This window comes from Heterodontus francisci, chromosome 36 (assembly GCF_036365525.1).
Source record: "Heterodontus francisci isolate sHetFra1 chromosome 36, sHetFra1.hap1, whole genome shotgun sequence".
NCBI lineage: Eukaryota > Metazoa > Chordata > Chondrichthyes > Heterodontiformes > Heterodontidae > Heterodontus > Heterodontus francisci.
In genome coordinates, this window is record NC_090406.1 from 50,961,231 (window position 1) to 50,980,964 (window position 19,734).

The 19,734-nt window shown below is 43.5% G+C and overlaps 1 protein-coding gene across 3 annotated transcripts in view; it reads right to left on the reverse strand.

Moving 5' to 3' along the window:
• The window catches only part of LOC137351814 (very low-density lipoprotein receptor-like), an 83,007-nt gene extending 63,556 nt beyond the window's left edge, over nucleotides 1–19,451 (reverse strand). For all 3 annotated transcript variants that reach the window (XM_068016675.1, XM_068016674.1, XM_068016676.1), the window contains exons 1-6: nucleotides 19,349–19,451; nucleotides 15,492–15,866; nucleotides 12,455–12,574; nucleotides 6,875–7,000; nucleotides 3,832–4,003; nucleotides 2,094–2,312 (exon numbers count right to left, since the gene is read on the reverse strand). In XM_068016675.1, coding sequence (XP_067872776.1) covers nucleotides 2,094–2,312; nucleotides 3,832–4,003; nucleotides 6,875–7,000; nucleotides 12,455–12,574; nucleotides 15,492–15,866; nucleotides 19,349–19,433 — 1,097 coding nt within the window. In that variant the 5' untranslated portion in view covers nucleotides 19,434–19,451. The remainder of the gene's footprint in view (nucleotides 1–2,093; nucleotides 2,313–3,831; nucleotides 4,004–6,874; nucleotides 7,001–12,454; nucleotides 12,575–15,491; nucleotides 15,867–19,348) is intronic.
• Nucleotides 19,452–19,734: the final 283 nt, after the last annotated feature.

Sequence of the window (19,734 nt, forward strand, 5' to 3'; positions counted from 1 at the left end):
TCCTGTCTCTTATAACCTTTTCCAACATTTTACCCACAACCGAAGTAAGGCTCACAGGTCTATAATTACCAGGGCTGTCTCTACTCCCCTTCTTGAACAAGGGGACAACATTTGCTATCCTCCAGTCTTCCGGCACTATTCCTGTCGACAATGACGACATAAAGATCAAGGACAAAGGCTCTGCAATCTCCTCCCTAGCTTCCCAGAGAATCCCAGGATAAATCCCATCTGGCCCAGGGGACTTATCTATTTTCACACTTTCCAAAATTGATAACACCTCCTCCTTGTGAACCTCAATCCCATCAAGCCTAGTAGCCTGAATCTCAGTATTCTCCTCGACAACATTTTCTTTCTCTACTGTAAATACTGACGCAAAATATTCATTTAACGCTTCCCCTATCTCCTCTGATTCCACACACAACTTCCCACTACTATCCTTGATTGGCCCTAATCTAACTCTAGTCATTCTTTTATTCCTGATATACCTATAGAAAGCCTTAGGGTTTTCCCTGATCCTATCCGCCAATGACTTCTCGTGTCCTCTCCTTGCTCTTCTTAGCTCTCCCTTTAGATCCTTCCTGGCTAGCTTGTAACTCTCAAGCGCCCTAACTGAGCCTTCACGTCTCATCCTAACATAAGCCTTCTTCTTCCTCTTGACAAGCGCTTCAACTTCTTTAGTAAACCAGCTATAGAAAGCTATAAAAGCCAGTGGACAGGTTCAAAAAATAATTTTAAAGGCTAATGAAACATTGGCTTTTATCTCAAAGGGGCTGGAATGTAAAGTGATGGAAGTTACACTACAACTGCATAAAGCTCTGGCTAGACAGAATCTGAAGTACGAGATTCAGTTCTGGGCACTGCACCTCAGGAAGCACATATTGGCCTTGGAGGGGATGCAGCACAGGTGCACCAGAATGACATCAGGGCTAAAAGACTTAGATTAAAAGAACAGGTCGGATATGCTAGGCTTGAGTTCCCTTGAATATAGAAGATTAAGGGATGACCTGATTGAGTTGTTTAAGATGATTAAAAGGTAGATGGAAAGAAACTATTTCCCCTAGTGGGGAATCCAAAACAAGGACACATAAAATTTAAATCCAATCGAGGCCATTTAGGGACGATGTCAGGAAGTGATTTTTCACACAAAGGGTAGTGAAAATCTGGAAATCTCCCTCAAAAATCTACTGGGGCTGGGCAGTGGGGGGACAAGGATGCATCAATCGAAAAATTCAAAATTTAGATTGATATATATTTGTGAAATAAGGTTATCCAGAGATCTGAAGCAAAGGTAGGTAAATTGAGTTGAGATACAGACCAACCATGATTTAATTAAATGGCGGAACAGGCTTTAGGAGGTCATCCTCCTGTTCCTAAATTTCATACTCTACCGAACCCTTTTATTATTTTAAACACTTCAATTAGAGTGTTATGCGTTAAGAGTGATTAATGCAATAAGTGCTGATCTGCAACAGAACTGATAAAACATGCTTTGTTGTGCAAGTGTTGATAGAGTGATTGATTAAAAATGGAATTGACTTCGAGGAGCCCTTGAAAGCTAATCTCAGGAATTAAGAGATTACATTATTAGAAGGAGCTCAGTGCAAGACTTAACCTTCCATTATCAGCTGCAAGTCTTTTTAAGGTAAGTCTAACCACATGATTTTATAATTAGTGATTCACAGTTTAGATTGGAAGCAAGTGAGGTGAAGGGAGAAGAGGAGCTGGACATTCAGCAATGCCTCCAGTCTCTAACATTATGTGCATGTTGAGTGGAATGTGTTTATACAGCATTGATGGTTTAGATGGTTAAGGCAAGAGCAGCAAGGGTGGGAATAGGAGAAATGCAAGTTAGGGAGAGGGAAAAAAAAAATCAACAACAACTACTCCTGATCTTGAGCCCTAATCACTGCAATTTTCAGGTAACTGTGATGAGCTGGTAGAGCTTTGAATTAAATATTTACTTGGAGTAACTAACTGCATAGTTCCAATTTGATCTGGTTATAACCATTCTGCTAAAATTTCTCTCTAATTATAAAATGGATTATTATTAGATTAAACAGGAAATGCTGCTGATCAGAAGCCATTAGGCATACCCGGAGTCTGGGTCAACTGCTATAGCTACAGGTTCCATTAGATTGCCACTGAATAGCGTCTTCTTTTTCAATCCATCCAGAGTAGCAAGAGATAAAGTCCTGGCTCCAGAGTCAGTCCAGTAGATGTGACTATAGATCCAGTCCACAGCGATTCCACCAGGACTCTGCACATCTCCTATAATCTGCCTGATGTCTCTTCTGTTCTGGTCTACTGGTCTCCTGCAGGTAAAATGTTAGACACTCTAAGTTAGGGCATGAATCATATATAATGACAAATGCAAACGAAGCTAGAATATTATATCCTTAGCTAATTCACAGAATACATTAATATTGAGCAATTGCAGCACTTTTTTTTTTAAAGAGGGGACAAGGTGACAGGCTTGGGAAGAAGAGGCCAATCAGCCTCTCAAGCCTGTTCCACCACTCAATTAGATCATGGCTGATTTGTATCTTAATTCCATTTACCCATCTTGGTTCCATGACCCTCAATACCCTTAGGGAACTTGGACTTTATTTTTCCAAAATTTGGGCATCGTTGACACTCTGAAAGCAGCGAGGTGATGGGGCACTAGAGAAACAAGTTCAGAGCACTAACCACAGTGGGAGATTAAAGGACTGCACTAATATGGGCCCTGCAGCCATTCACTACATTTCCATCAGTCAAGGAATGGGCACATTCTAAGGAGGCATGGAGGAGAAAGGAGAAAAGCAATATCAGAACAAAAAACAACAAATGAAAACTGCAAGGAGTGAAAACGTATAACAAAAACAGTAAGTGCTGGAAACACTCAGCACCTGTGGAGAGAGAAGCAGAGTTAATGTTTCGGGTCAGTGACCCTTCATCTGAGTATTTCCAGCATTTCTTGTTTTTATCACAATAATCATGTGTGGACTAACTACCTTGATCAGGAATGCAACATTACTATATTAACATTTATAGTGAGAAACTATGACACATGGTTCGACTCACTACCCTAATTGCAGAGTTGAACGAAACAATTTTTTGAAATTTAGTTATATTAATCATACAATTGTAACTTGGATATGATGTATCATGGTGTTCCTGTCAGCCAAGATCCTGGACAATGTAGTGTTGGACAGCAAGGAGCTAGTACAGGCAGCTCTGATCACAGTCAGAGGGCGTTTTAAACCTTAAACTGAAATTTTAAACCTGATTGTAAAACAAAGCCTTGAATTTGTGACAAAAATAGGGAATAACCAGGATAGTAAAGAATGAGAGGGGTGAACAGCCGTTTGAATTGCTTACTATGGTTTAAGAGGCCATTTGTAATTGACACCAATTGCCAGATATAGGTGGCAGACTGGAATAAGTGCCAACTGGATCAATCTGAGTCAATCAGATACTGCGACACCTGGGATTCTGCATAAGCCCTCCACTTCATTCTCTCTTCAATAGAAGATAGGGAGAGTGCAACAGTCTGCAAATAGCCAGTCTTGCTGTCAATCATTGGGCGTACAAATATTTCTTCCCTCCCAAATATAACTTTCTGCTTGGAAGTCAGATCTGGGGAGGGGAGATTTCCAAAGTAGCTGCCAGCAGAGTTCATTATGCACCTGGCACCATTACTGCCTAGGTTCAGTAATCTTCATTTTTTTAAAATTGTGTGGCCCATGCTCTGCAAATGTTCCATTCGCTGACTCAGGATGACACCAACACAACTGTACTCTGGTTCTCAGACTGTTTGTGACCAATGTCAAGGGAAATCAGTCAGTTTACCTGAAAATTCCACGACGCGTTTCATCAGACCAATAGATTGTTGATGAGGAGATATCCACACTTAGTGCTCTTGCATTGTCCAAGCTGCCAGCTGACTCCAAGTGTTCCATTCTATTAATGCTTATCCTCCTGATGTCACCATGATTTGTGACAATTATGAATGGCTCTTCTCCTAGTGAATAGGAAATAGAAATTGGATTCAATAATCTGCATTACCCCCTTTTCTCCAACTCTCATCTCCACAGCACCCATTGTCTGTTCAGCATATTTCTGCCTATATCATCAGTCCTCCCACTCAGCACCTCCTCACAAAGCTACGCTGTCAACAGAAACTCAATGAGTATAGAAAGGGAGCTAATCACTCACAAAACCAAACCTGGAGCTCTAATGCTAGCAATGTAACATCCCCAAAAACAGTAGCATTCCAGTTCCCCGGGGGGCTATCTAATGTTTAATTAATTTCTAATTTTTAGAAACTGCCTTACTTGGTACTGAGCCAGATTGTTCTATATTATTTGGGGGGGGGGGGGGGGGGGGTGACAGAATGGATACTATAACTAATTGAACAAAAAAGCCAATCACAGTTCCTACTCTTGATAACTATCCACTGATCCATCTTGAAAAGTACAGAATTTGATGGAATGCCTTCCGCAGTTGAGTGGCTGCTAACAGACAATAAGAATAGCTTGTTTGGTGAGGTGTCAAAAGGCCGTCCTTTTGGAACCATCTCCTGGCACCTTCAAGACAGGAAAAAGGTCAACTTCTCCTCCCTATCCCAGTATGCACAAAATCAGAATCAGCAAACAGAAAATGGACAGGAAAAGACCAGCTAGTCCACTGAGCCTGCCGTACACATTCATGATGCCTTAAATATCATGATTCCTCTTCACCTACCAGCAGTAATGCAATATCCTAAGAGAGGCAAAGAAACAGATTATTTTTAATCTAGTTTGAGTTTCATTTAAACAAAGCCAGATTTTAAAAACTGACACTTGGAGCCCTTGCAAAAGTAGCACAATATTCAAACAAATTCTCAAAAAAATTACAAATTAGGGTCATACTCATTTAAATCATATCTAACTGCATCATAAACAATTTTATTTTTTAATCATTCAAGGGATGTGGGCGTCGCTGGCTAGGCCAGCATTATTTCCCATCCCTAATTGCCCTTGACAAGGTAGTGGTGAGCTGCCTTCTTGAACCACTGTAGTCCATACAAGGTAGGTACACCCACAGTGCTGTTAGGAAGAGAGTTTCAGGATGTTGTGTGACTTGGAGGGGAACTTGCAGGTGGCGGTGTTCCCATGCATTTGCTGCCCTTGTTCTTCTAGTTGGTAGAGGTCATGGGTTTGGAAGGGGTGCTGTCTAAGGAGCCTTGGTGTGTTGCTGCAGTGCATCTTGTAGATGGTACACACTGCTGCCACTGCGTCGGTGGTGGACGGAATGAATATTTGTGGATGGGGTGCCAATCCAGTTGGCTGCTTTGTCCTGGATGGTGTCGAGCTTCTTGAGTGTTGTTGGAGCTGCACCCATCCAGGCAAGTGGAGGGTATTCCATCACACTCCTGACTTGTGCCTTGTAGATGGTGGACAAGCTTTGGGGAGTCAGATGAGTTACTCACCACAGGATACCCAGCCTCTGACCTGCTCCTGCAGCTACGGTATTTATATGGCTACTCCAGTTCAGATTCTGGTCAACGGTAGCCCCTAGGATGTTGACAGTGGGGGATTTAACAATGATAATGTCATTGAATGTCAAGGGAAGATGGTTAGAATCTCTCTTGTTGGAGATGGTCATTGCCTGGCACTTGTGTGGCGCGAATGTTACTTGCCAATTATCCGCCCAAGCCTGGATATTGTCCAGGTCTTGCTGCATTTCTACACAGACTGCTTCAGTATCTGAGGAGTTGCGAATAATGCTGACCATTGTGCAATCATCAGTGAACATCCCCACTTCTGACCTTATGAATGAAGGAAGGTCACTGATGAAGCAGCTGAAGATGGTTGGGCCTCGGACACTACCCTGAAGAACTCCTGCAGTGATGTCCTGGAGTTCAGATGATTGATCTCCAACAACCACAACCATCTTCCTTTGCGTTAGGTATGACTCCAACCAGCGGAGAGTTTCCCCCGATTCCCATTGACTTCAGTTTTGCTAAGGCTCCTTGATGCCATACTCGGTCAAATGCTGCCTTGATGTCAAGGACAGTCACTCTCGCCTCACCTCTTGAGTTCAGCTCTTTTGTCCATGTTTGAACCAAGGCTGTAATGAGGTCAGGAGTTGAGTGGCCCTGGCGGAACCCAAACTGAGCGTCACTGAACAGGTTATTGCTAAGCAAGTGCTGCTTGATGGCACTGTTGATGACACCTTCCATCACTTTACTGATGATTGAGAGTAGACCAATGGGGCGGTAATTGGCTGGGTTGGACTTGCCCTGCTTTCTGTGTACAGGACATACCTGGGCAATTTTCCACATTGCCGGTAGATGCCAGTGTTGTAGATGTACTGGAACAGCTTGGCTAGGGGTGCGGCAAGTTCTGGAGCACAGGTCTTCAGTACTATTGCCGGAATATTGTCAGGACCCATAGCCTTAGCAGTATCCAGTGCCTTCAGTTGTTTCTTGATATCACACAGAGTGAATCAAATTGGCTGAAGTCTGGCATCTGTGATGCTGGGGACTTCAAGAGGAGGCCGAAATGGATCATCAACTCGGCACTTCTGGCTGAAGTTTGTTGCAAATGCTTCTGCCTCATCTTTCGCACTAAAATGGAATAATCAACAAGACTGAAGGAATAAGAGATCAGTCAATAAATGATCAAGCTTGTGACAAAGACTTAATACGTCTACTCTCTCTCTCTCACTCGAGGCTGCATTTTCGGTTTATGCTTCAGATTTCCAGCAGCTGCAGTGTTTTGCTTCTTGTTAATAAAGACCAAAGAACTGATCATCAAACCACAACCTGTTTTTAACATGTGAAATCAGTAGTCTTTACATTACAAGGTGACCAAAGTTTAAAAGGATACCTTGTACAATAACAACCTACCTGTAGCTCGGCAAGTGCCAGTGTGTGGGTCCTTCTGATATCCCTGGTAACATTCACACGAGTATGATCCATGTAGGTCAACACAAATTTGGTCACACACATCAGAGTTTCTACAATCATCCACATCTGAGTAGGAACATAGCACATTACTGAATTAACTCCAGATCAATGAAAGCATTTCTAATTTATTCATTGGTGTATGCTTGCATGAGCGCACACTTGTTTATACAGTGAAGGTGATGGCAGCATTGTCATGTTACACTCAAAGATCTGGAGCAGTGTTGGTTAGCAGTGATAGTTGGTGACAGGACACATGACCTTATCTTGGGATGGGGAATTAGGTTGGATTGCTTCCTTATACAAGGAAGAATTAGGAGCAGGAGTAGACCATATGGCCCATTGAGCCTGCTCCGGCATTCCAAACGATCATGGATGATCTTACGATTCAACTCTACTTTCCTGCCCACTCGTCCTATCCCTTGATTCCATGAGACACCAAAAATCTATCTATCCCAGCCTTAAATGTATTCGATGATGGAGCATCCACAACCCTCTGGGGTGGAGAATTCAAAAGATTCACAACCCTTTTGAGTGAAATAATTTCTCCTCAGCTCAGTCCTAAATGATCAGCCCCTTATCCTGAGACTGTGTCCCCCATGTTTTAGATTCCCCAATCAGCAGAAATAATCTCTCCGTGTCCACCCTATCCAGCCCCTTTAGAATCTTATATGTTTCACTGATATCACCTCTCATTCTTCTTAACTCTAGAGAATACAGACCTAATTTACTTAATCTCTCATCATAGGACAACCCCTTTTTCCCCAGGGACCAATCTCGTGAACCTTCACTCCACTGCCTCCAGTGGAAGTATACCCTTTCTTAAATGTGGAGACCAAAACTACACACAATACTTCAGATACGGTCTCACGAAAACCCTGTACAATTGTAGCAATACTTCCTTATTCCTGAACTCCGATCCCCTTGCAATAAAGGCCAACATGCCATTTGCCTTCCTAATTGCTTGTTGTACCTGCATGCTAACTTTCTGCATTCCTTGTACCAGCACACCCTAGTCTCTTTGAATATCAACACTTAGAAGTTTCACACCTTTTAAAAATTCTTCCGCTTTTCTATTCTTCCGACCAAAGTGAATAACTTCACACTTCCCTACATTATACTCCATCTGCCATCTTGTTGCCCACTCACTTAACCTGTCTATATCTCTCTGCAGCCTCTGTGTCCTCCGAACAGCTTACCTTTCCACTTACCTTATGGTGCTTTGCATTATTATTTTGACTCCAAACATGGATACTCTTTTGCAAATACCAACTCATAGCTAACTGATCATACTGTACTACAAATCAACAGTACTCAGTATATGCTGCTTCAAACCAGCTGGAATTAAAAGGGCTTTAATAAACCCAGGGAGCAAGAAGGACTGGTTGCAATGGAGAAGAATGTTACCATAATCTTTGGGTTAAGAGCCTGCAGAAAAGAACTTGCAAAAGACAAGTGCTTATGGATAATATACAAAGGTCACTCCAGTCAGGCTGGGCAAAGGGATTAGAAAGACGAAAGGCAAGTAAATCCACTTCAATATAGAAGAGGGCAAAGTGAAAAGTGAAGCTAAGGTTAGAAGTTGAAAAAGTCAATGTTTGGACAACAATTTGTTCCAATGAAAGGTTACCTGAAAAGACCTGAAACATTAACTCTGTTTCTCTCTTCACAGATGCTGACAGAACTGTGGAGTATTTCCAGCATTTTCTGTTTTTATAACAACTTATATTTGTGCGCCTTTAACGTGGTAAAGCATCCCAAGGTGCTTCACAGAAGCATTAAACAAAATTTGACATTGAGCCACATAAGGAGATATTAGGGCCGATGAGCTTGTTCAAAGAGGTAGGTTTTAAGGAGCGTCTTAAAAGAAGAGAGGAGAGAAGAGGTTTAGGGAGGGATTTCCAGAGCTTAAGTCCTTGTCAGCTGAAGGCTGAACTGAATTCAGAATTGAAGCAGCACAGATATCTCAAAGTGTTGTGGAGCTGGAGGAGATTAGAGGAAGGGAGGGTGCGACCATGGGGAGATTTGAAAACAAGGATAAGAATTTTAACAGGCATCATTTAACTGACAGCAAATGTAGAATGTAGGTTAGTAGCATAAGAGTGATGGGTCAACAGGACTTGGTACCAGTTAGGACGCAGGTAGCAGAGTTTGGATGACCTTTAGTTAATGGAGGGTGGAACAAAGGAGCCTGGTCAGCAGTGCATTGGACTAATCAAGTTTAGAGGTAACAAAGGCACAGATCAGGGTTCAACAGTGGAAGAGTTGAGGCAGGGGCGGAGTCGGGCAACATTTCGGAGGCAGAAATAGGCCGTCACGAACAGTTTGGTTCAGCCTCAGACAGATACCAGAAAGAGGGATGGAGTCAATGGCTAGGGAACAAAGTTTGTGGTGGAGATAGAAAACAACAGCTCCCGTCTAACAAATATTAGTTGGATGAGGTTTTTACTCAACTAGTACTGGATGTCAGACAAGCAATCTGAGAATTTACAGACAATGGAGGGGTTGAGAGAGTATGTTGTAAGTGTACACGTGGAAACTGATGTGTTTTCAGATGACATCGCTGAGGGCCAGCACACAGATGAGAAATAGGAAGGGGCCAAGAATAGATGCTTGGGGGACATCAGAACTAATGGTGCTAAAGTGGGAAGAGAACCCATTGCAGATGATTCTCTGGCTACGACTAGATAGATAAGACAAGTGCAGTCCCACCCAGCTGGACAACAGTGGCGAAGCATTGGAGCAGGATGGTGTGGTGAACTGTGTCAAAGGCTGCAGACAGGTTGAGAAAGACGAAGAGGGATAGTTTACTTTCATCACAGTCACATAGGATGTCATTTGTGACTTTGATAAAAGCTGTTTCAGTACTGTGGCAGGGATGGAAACCTGATTGGTGGGATTCAAACATGGAGTTCCAGGAAACATGAGCATGCATTTAGAAGGCAACAACATATTCAAGGATTAGGAGAGGAAAGAGAGGTTGGAGGTGGGGTGGCAGTTAAAGGATGGTGAGATGAAGGTTTTTTTTAAAAAAAAGAGGGGTGATGATAGCAGATTTGGAGCACAGGGGCATGGTACCTGAGGAGAGATAACAATCCACAATATCAGCTGAAGTGGGAGCCAGGAAAGGAAATTGGGTGGTCAGCAGTTTAGTGATAACTGGGTTGAGGGAGCAGGAGGTTGGTCTCTAGGACAAGATAAGGTCAAAGAGGGCATGAAGGGAGATAGAGAAGCAAGTTCAGGGCACATAGGGCGATCCTCAGAGGAAGTTTGGGCTGGTGGGCTAGGGGAACGGAGGGAAGTGGCAGATGCAGCTGACTGGATGGTCTCGATCTTAGTGACAAAAACTGACTTGTTGGAGGTGTGGGCACATAGGAGGGGACTTTAAGACAGTTTGCAGTGAAGAAGCCAGGGATTATCTTGCATTCCAGGATGGTCGTGGAATAGTAAGCAGTTCTGGCAGATGAGAGCAAAGTCCGATAGTGCTTTACGTGGTCTAGCCAAATTTGGCTGTGAATGGCTAAATCAGTTGTTTGCCATATCCATTCATGTCTGTGTTCCTTAGACTTGAGGGAGTGGAGATGATGACTGGACTGGCAGAACAGCCAGAGTGAGAGAGAGAATGGTTTTAATAGGGACTAGGTCAGCAATGGTGGAGGTGAGGGTTTGGAGATCAGTAGCCACAGAAATGTCATAGTAAATGGAGAGTCAAAGGCTGAACAGTTGGGATTTTGAAACCGAAACTGAATTGGAAGAGTTTTTTTTCCAGGAGTGTACACAGTGGACACAGGGTTGGGAAGGGGAAGGAAGATGTGGGTGTCGAGTGATACAAGGAATTGATCAGAGATGGTCTTAAATGTGACTGACAGGAGTAGAGAGGCCATGTGAGATATTATGGTCAAGGAGGTGGCCTGAATGAGAGGTGCACAGCACCCAAGAAGGGAAATAGGATATTGATCACTGAAATGGTGTTCAGCACAGATGGAACAGTGCTGGAAACCCAATACAGAAAGGTCAGAACAAGAATGGTACAGAATTGATGTAACAAAACATTGGGAGTTCAGGGTCATGCTAATGGACAGGATGGAGACTTTTGGCAAAGCAATCATCTAGTCTGCATTTGGCTTTCCAAAGGCCAAAAATGCTCACTGTGCATACTGTATGCGCAGACTGGAGGAGTACACAAATCCTGATTCAAATGGCGTGGGAATAGAAAACTGCATCTACTCCTGTTGCATTAAAAGGTGCCTCAGAAAGAGGCACAGGACAAGTGCTGATTGATCATTACTGATTCATGGTGCAGATGGTGAATGATGCTCTGGCAGGTAGAGGTCAGTGGGACAGATGGTGAAGACTAGAGCTTTGAATTGAAGTGCAGTAAAACAATGGCCTAACAGGTTGCTGCCACCAATCAACTGTCTGACTAGTATTGCAATTCCAGCCCGAGACACCTCACAGGTCTCTGGGCCAATCCAGCGTTACTTTGACAATTAGTTACAACAATTTGGCGTTGCACATTTCATTTCCTCTAAATGTTTATTTTATTCCCCTCCTTTTTCCCATTCTCCATTTATCTCCCTCGCAGGGTTAGGATGATACCAAACAGACTGTCCTGCAGTCTCTGGCAATAAGGTTTAGTATAGCCACCCAGAGTCCCTGGGTCAAAATTCTGGAACTCCCAGCCAACACTGTGGGAGCACCTTCATCACATATTCTGTGGCCCACCACCAGCTTCTCAAGGGCAATGAGGGATGGGCAACAAATGCCAGCCTTGCCAGCAACATCCACATCCTGAGTTTAGATAACAAGTGCCTCAGTCACTAATTGTCCTCTCCCCTACTTGCTCAGTGGAATCAGGAACTTCCCAATGTGAATGCTCAGCTTCAGACTGCCAAACAAACATTATGAATCAGTTAGAATCAGTTGTTTGCCTTTGCTCCACGACTCTGGTCAGCTATTCTGTGACCTTGTCCTATCTACACCTTCTCCTTTGTTATCTCTTGCCCCACCCCCACTTTACTTGCTTATAACCATTTACATTTCTAATATTTGCCAGTTCTGAAGAAGGGTCACTGACCTGAAATGTTAACTCTGCTTCTCTCTCCACAGATGCTGCCAGACCTGCTGAGTATTTCCAGCATTTCCTGTTTTTATTATGAATCAGTTACCAGAACTGCCCCATTTATAGAAAGCCCCCTAAAAACTTGATCAGAAATCATGTAACGTAATTTATCAGAATTGTATATCAGTACTTAGTGCTTCAGGTTCCCCGCACTTAGAGACCAATGTTCCTGTATGCCCAGCATTTTATTGACAATTCACCCAGTTTCGTTTTAAATCTTTCTATTACACAGCAGGGCTGTGAAAGCTCAACACTTTCACTCTCCCTGTTCCTATCTCCCCTTTATCAGGTAATGCTCACCCAAAATAATCTTGATTATTTTTTTTCCCCTCTCAAAAGATAAACTCCATGCACCACTAAGAGTTAGTAGCATACTTTCAATCAGCTATATGCAAACTCACCTTTACAAATGAAATGATTTATCAGCTCCAATCCAGTTGGACAAGCACACTCATAACCTAAAGGCAGATCCCAGCAATAATCAGAACACTTTCCATTTGCCTCCAAACACTCATTCCGATCTGCCAAACAAAAAATTAAACATAAAAAGAGCTTCATATAGGAAATCTTATACCTGCAATGCTTATATAAAGTGGGTAATGCAATGTAATGTAATCCTGTCAATCTGTCCTTTGGCGGGAGATAAGATGAAGGGGGTCAGTATTGTAACCTGGCTCCATGTGTACACCTGGAACATGGGAGCTTCTGCAACATTGAACACTTGTATCAGTCCAAATAAACCATGCAGAATATTAGCGGTACATAAAAGGCTGAGGACATGCTCTTGGACTTGAGGCAGCAAGTCCATCAACCTACCCCATCTGTAACTGAGAGGTGTGAAATCATGGTGTTCTGCTCGAGCCAAAGCTCAGTGCCCTCCCCTCTGAATAAATTTTTCATTTGCAGCACTGTCCCCTCTTCCCTATCTCTCCACTTCTGCTGCCAATGCCCTAGCCTATGCCACATCAGCTAAATAACCATCTCCAGAGCAATTCTAACTAGCCCACCCACATCAACTCTCCAAACGGTCCTCTTGCAACTCAATGGCAACTTCAGAATTCTCATCCATGATTTAACTCTATCCCTGGCCCCACCCCACCTGTTTTCCTGCCCTGCGCACACTCTCAGTTCCCCTAAAACTCTTCCTTGCCCTTCACTCTCAATGCCTATCATCACTCAGCCACTGTGCCTTTCCTTTCTGGAACTCAAATTCCAGTTTTCTCCACCAAATTCAAAAATCTTCTCAAAGCCTTCCTCTTTTACTGTACCTTCCATCCCTCATCCCATCCCCTCCATTCCCCACCTCTCTCCCCATGCTCAATGTCTTGTTGTATGTGAGGAGTGCTATATAAATTCAAGTTGTTGGTGTTGATGCCAAGATCTTTGCACCATTAAGACATATTTTGAAATATAGAAGGGTCGATGTTAACCCTGCCCACCCCTTAGAAATGGGGCAAGTGGGCAGTTAAAATAGCAGGGACCAATGGTACATCAGTAGATTGATAGGGCAGCAGTGGAGTTCCAGCTTTTTATAAACTGCTCCATCCAAACACCATCAGTCCATCTGTAAATTAACCGATACCCAGAGACTGTTTCAGAGCTCCAAGTCACTCATTGCACTGGTGTATTGTAGACAGAAACTTTAGATCAGAAATGGTTTTCTAAGTTTACTTCATTTTTTTTTCATTTACAAAAAAGAAGTCTGAGGTGTAACCTAATAGAGCTCTTTAAAATTATGAAGAGTAGGCACAGAGATGTTTCCACTTGGGGAGTGCTCAAAACTGGAGGACATAACTATAAGATAGTCACCAATAAATCCAAGAAAGAATTCAGGAAAAACGTCTTTGCCAGAGAATGGTTAGAATATAGAACTTGATGCCGAATAGAATGGTCAGGAGAATAACAGACGTCTTTAAGAGGAAGCTAGATGAGTACATGAAGGAGAAAGGAATAGAGGGTTATGCAGGAACAGGAAGTAGCCATTCAGCCTGATCAACCATTCAATGAGATCATAGCTGATCTTCATTTTAACTCTGACTACCTACCTTGGCTCCATACACAAACAACCTTGGCCGGCAATATTTATCGACCTTAGCTTTAAATTCATTAAAATACCTGGCATCTACTTCTTTTAATAGGAGAGTTTTCCATACTTCAACCATCCTTTGCATGGAGAAATATTTCCCATCTTCTCTTCTGAATGGCCAGACTCTGATTTGAAGGTTATGTTCCCTTGACCCAGACTCCCACACCAGCTGAAAATGTTTCTCTCTATCTACTTTATCAATTCCTTTCAAAATCCTAAAAATCTCAATCAAATCACCCATTAGCCATCTATATTTATGTAAGCTCTCTTCATAATCAATCCTTGGAACCCCGGTAATATTCTGGTGAATCTTCACTGTACTCCTTCCCAAGATCAATATAATCACATCCTTTATCAGGTGTGGTGCCCTGTACACAATACTCCCGATGTGGTTTAACCAGCACTTTGTATAGCTGTAGAAAAACTTCCTCCCTTTATATCCCAGTCCTCCAGTTATAAAGGCTAATATTCCATTAGGCTTTTTGATTAATTTTTGTACCTGACCACCACAATCTCTTGGGACCTCCAGTTTTACTAACTTTTCAACATTTAAATACTTGCGTCTATCCTTTTTTGGTCCAAAGAGGCGAATTTTACACTTACTTAGGTTTTAATCCATTTGCCACAGTTTTGCTCACTCACTTAAACTATCAATGTCTCTTTGTACCTTTATGCTCCCATCTACTACCAATATACTATACTACCAATCGTTACGTCAACAAAAAATTTGGATATACATTATCCAAGACATTAATAAATATAATGAATAATTGAAACTCCAGCACAAATCCTTATGGGACATTACTAGTCACTTCCTTCAAATTCAAGTACATAATAATTATCCATACTTTTGCCATCTAACCAAATCAATAAATTGCCTTCAGTTCAATAAGTTTTAATTTTAACTAACTGGCCCTTATATGGAACCCAATTGAATGCCTTCTGGAAGTCCATATAAACTACATCCACAGATATTTCTCGTCTATTTTAGTTACTTCCTCAAAAAATTCAGTTTTGTTTGTTAGACATGACCTATTCTTTACAAATCAATATTGGTTCTCTCTAATTAGCTCAAAGTTCTCTAACTGCTGAGTGACTCTATCCTTAACGATAGATGCCAATAACTTCACCACAGCTGGTTCGACTAACAAGTCTGTAATTTTCTGGTTTCTCTCGCTCATCCTTTCTAAATAATGGAATTATATTTGCTTTGATGAAGTAGGGTGGGAGAAGGCTCCTATGCAGCATAAACATCGGCAGAGAATAGTTGGGCCAAATGGCCTATTTCCATATTGTAAATTCTACGTAAAATTACAATACATTAAAGCTCGTGCACACAGCTCCATACTTACTACAGTTGACCTCATCACTGCCGTCACTGCAATCATGAAAGTTGTCACAAGCTGATGCAAGATCAATGCACTGGCCTGAACCACACTGGAACTCCAACTCCCCACAACTTCCAGGTTGCACTGCTCTTTCCTTACAAAGGTCATCAGATTCATCAGCCCCCGATGCACAGTTAGAGTTACCGTCACACAGCTGGTATTTGGAGATGCAGACAGTGGAGTTGCTGCACTGAAATTCATGAGGTCCACATCCTGATACAGGACAGTTCCGTTCATCACTCTGGTCATGGCAGTCATCTCTTCCATTGCACAGCATCACTACAGAAACACAGTGCCCATTCAGACACAGGAATTCATCCTCACTGCATTTCCCATCACCTACAAAATAACCACAGGCAGAAATAAAATACACAATCGTACCACAGCAATATAACAAACTACTGACAACAGGTGGAGTTCCTCATAGAACCATAGAACAATTACGGCACAGAAGGAGGCCATTCAGCCCATCGTGTCCATTGCTGCCAGAAAAAAAAACTAGCCACCGAATCTAATCCCACCTTCCAGCACCTGGTCCACAGCCTTGCAGGTTACAGCACTTCAGGTACATGTCCAGGTATATTTTAAAAGAATTGAGGGTTTCTGCCTCCACCACCATTGCTGGTAGTGAATTCTGGACACCCACCACCCTCTGGGTGAAAACGTTTTCCCACATGGCCCCTCTAAATCCTTCTACCAATCACCTTAATTCTGTGTCCCCTGGTAACTGACCTCCCCGCCAGGGGAAACAGGTCCTTCCTGTCCACTCTATCTAGGCCCCTCATAATTTTGTACACCTCAATTAAGTCTCCCCTCAGCCTCTTCAGTTCCAGCGATAACAACCGTAGCCTATCCAATCTTTCCTCATAGTTGCAACCTTGAAGCCCTGGCAACATTCTTGTAAATCTCCTCTGCACCCTCTCCAGAGCAATTATGTCCTTTCTGTAATGTAGTGACCAGAACAGTACGCAATATTCCAGATGTGGCCTAACCAGCTTTTTATACAGTTCCAACATCACATCCCTGCTTTTGTATTCTATACCTCAGCCAATAAAGGAAAGCAATCCATATGCCTGCTTCTCCACTCTATCTACCTGTCCTGCCATCTTCAGAGACCTGTGGACAAGCACTCCAAGGTCTTTCACTTCTCCTGCCCGTCTCAATATCCTCCCGTTTATTGTGTATTCCCTCGCTTTATTTGCCCTCCCCAAGCGCATTACCTCACACTTCTCTGGATTGAATTCCATTTGCCATTTTCCCGCTCAACCAAACCATTGATATCATTCTGGAGTCTACAGCTATCCTCTTCACTATTAACTACACAGCCAATTTGTGTGTCATCAGAAAATTTCCCAATCATGCCTCCCACATTTAAGTCCAAATCATTAATATATACCACAAACATCAAGGGACCCAACACTGAGCCCTGTGGAACACCACTGGAAACCGCTTTCCATTCACAAAAACATCCATCGACTACTACTACCCTTTGTTTCCTGTCCCTGAACCAATTCTGGAGCCAACCTGCCACATTCCCCTGTATCCCATGGGTTTTCATTTTACTGACCAGTCTGCCATGTGAAACCTTGTCAAATGCCTTACTAAAATCCATGTGGACCACATCCACTGCACTATCCTCATTAAGCCTCCCTGTTATTTCCTCAAAAAATTCAATCAAGTTAGTAAGACATGACCTTCCCCTAACAAATCCATGCTGACTCCCTAATTAATTCGTGCCTTTCTAAATGGCAGTTTATCCTGTCCCTCAGAGTTGATTCTAACAATTTACCCACCTCATGAAATATAAAGTTAAGTCACTTGTCTCCTCATTCACAAACCACCGTGCCTTCCTACCCATCTGACAAGTCTAAGACTGCTACATCTCTTCCATTTTCATTAACAGCTATTTCAGCACTATCCATGGAACTCATCACTTATTTTGCTTTCCTATGAGATACATTCTCTTCCCACCCACGCTTTCACACCCCCACCATTCTCACCAACTCTCTATCTGCTCCTTTTGTTAACCACCCATATCACCTCCTTTTCTCCCACCACATTCCACCCATAGGCCACACCCCACCCAACAGCCCAACTCTTGCACTCCCCATACATCTGTCTCTCTCACTCACAGGTTTATCTTTCCCTTAACCCCAATACCACAGCCATTCCATTCCCGAAACATACTTCCCCTCCCTCCCCCTCAACACTTCCTCAATATCACCAATAAGTCATATCATTCTCTACTCACAATACCAAACCGTCATGAAAACCACACCTTCCAAAATGAGACATATTAATTTTGTCATATTAATTGTCATATGAAACATTAATTTTAAACAGTTGCTGGACTGAAAGTGGTTTGGTTTAAAAGACCACTGAAACATGACTGCTCATTTTGCATTCTAAAAGGCAGTTGAAAAAAAGAGACACTGGGAACTACTCACTGATTCGATTAACAGAGATTGGTCTGGGCAACAGTGATCCACATCTTGTCTGTGTAAGAGACATCAGTGCACCCCCACACCAAGAGCTGAAATCCACAAACCGCAGGAGCGGTTGTTCCAAATAAGGGGCTAGTCACATGACTAACCTGCTGGCCAACTTGGAGTTTTAAATTGTGTTGACAGAACAATTGGAAAACAAACTGCAATTTGAAGACAACAGAGAAGGAACATCTCTCCCTCTCTCACGAAGTTCCAGGGGGATCCACTGAAGCCACTTATACCTCAACAGAGACGACCCCTGCAGCTAGACAAGTGAAAGTGTGCACTGAGCCCCGAGAACTGCAAGATTTAACTGCAATCAAAAACTGTACATCTAATCCACAAACAGTAAATGAACTCCAGCTATTGCTTCAAACCTATCCCCTTTATTCTTTCTCCTTTTCTGACTCTATTTGTGCGTTTATCATGTATGCATGCTAGTGTGGTCGTGCCACGTATTTCTAGTAGTTTTAACCAAATTAGAGTTTTAAGGTTAATAACCTTACACCTTTCTTGTTTAAATCTAAGAAAACCTGTGTGGTTGATTTCTTTGCCATTACAATAACAGAGTAATGAACAAAGATTCACTTAGGGGAAGCTTAAACAACAGTGTTTTAAAAAAGTAAACCCTGTTACGGTCAAACCAGGCAAAGTCTGAGAGGGAACCCCCTAGACACCTTTATCACCTGGCTGTAACAATACCCATTCCTCACCCCTACTTGTACCCACTACACCATCCAGAAATACACTACTCCCCTCACTCATGCCCTACCCTCAATATCTCAGCCACTGACCTTCCCCCAATATTACAACCCCTCACCCACTCCTGCCACCTGCCTGTTTTACCCCCACCATACCCTGTCCCCACAACACAATCCCTCTCCATTCACAAACCAGCCCCACTCCAAACATTCCCCCATCCTGCCTTCTCACACCCCACCCCACCCCCCTTCCCCCAGCAGAAGCCCTCACGAAATACATCACCACATAGTCCCCAACTCATCCCACATCTTTGCCCAAGACAACCCCCAATTTCCAACTCATTCTCCTTCCTCCATTCCTAAACCCCTCCCTAACCCTCAGTCCCAATGGCTATCCCTCCAACACCAACCCACCTCCACATCTTCCTGTCTCTCCCCTTCCACTCATCCATTAACCCCTTATTCGGACCTGCATTGCCGTTTGATTGGCAGCAACAGCAGTCACATAAGCAGCAAAACTGCCATCTCCATGGTTACCAGCATATAGCCAGCCAGTAGAATGAGCGCACGGTGCCTGCAGCAGCTGTCAGTGAGCTGGGGCCCGAGAGTCCGCAGCAAAGCCACTGTCACCAACCTCTGTTAGCTCTGGCTCCGGGTCCCGGTCCCAGGCCCAGGCCTGCCGCCAGCAGTAGCGTCCAGATCCAGCTCCGCCAGCACATGTCCCGCGCGTCCTTCACCGCACCAGCAACACGCTGTCGCATTGACGTCAGCACGCCGTGCGTGTCAGGTGGCAGCTGCCACTCAATGAGTGGGGAAGGGTAATTAATCAGTCGGAACCCCTCCCCCAACTCCCCACCCCCCCCCCACCTCCCAACTCCCCACCCCCCCACCTCCCAACTCCCCTCCCCCACCTCCCAACTCCCCTCCCCCACCTCCCCACCTCCACCTCCCCTCCCCCACCTCCACCTCACCTCCCTCTCCCCCACCTCCCTCACCTCCCCACCTCCACCTCACCTCCCT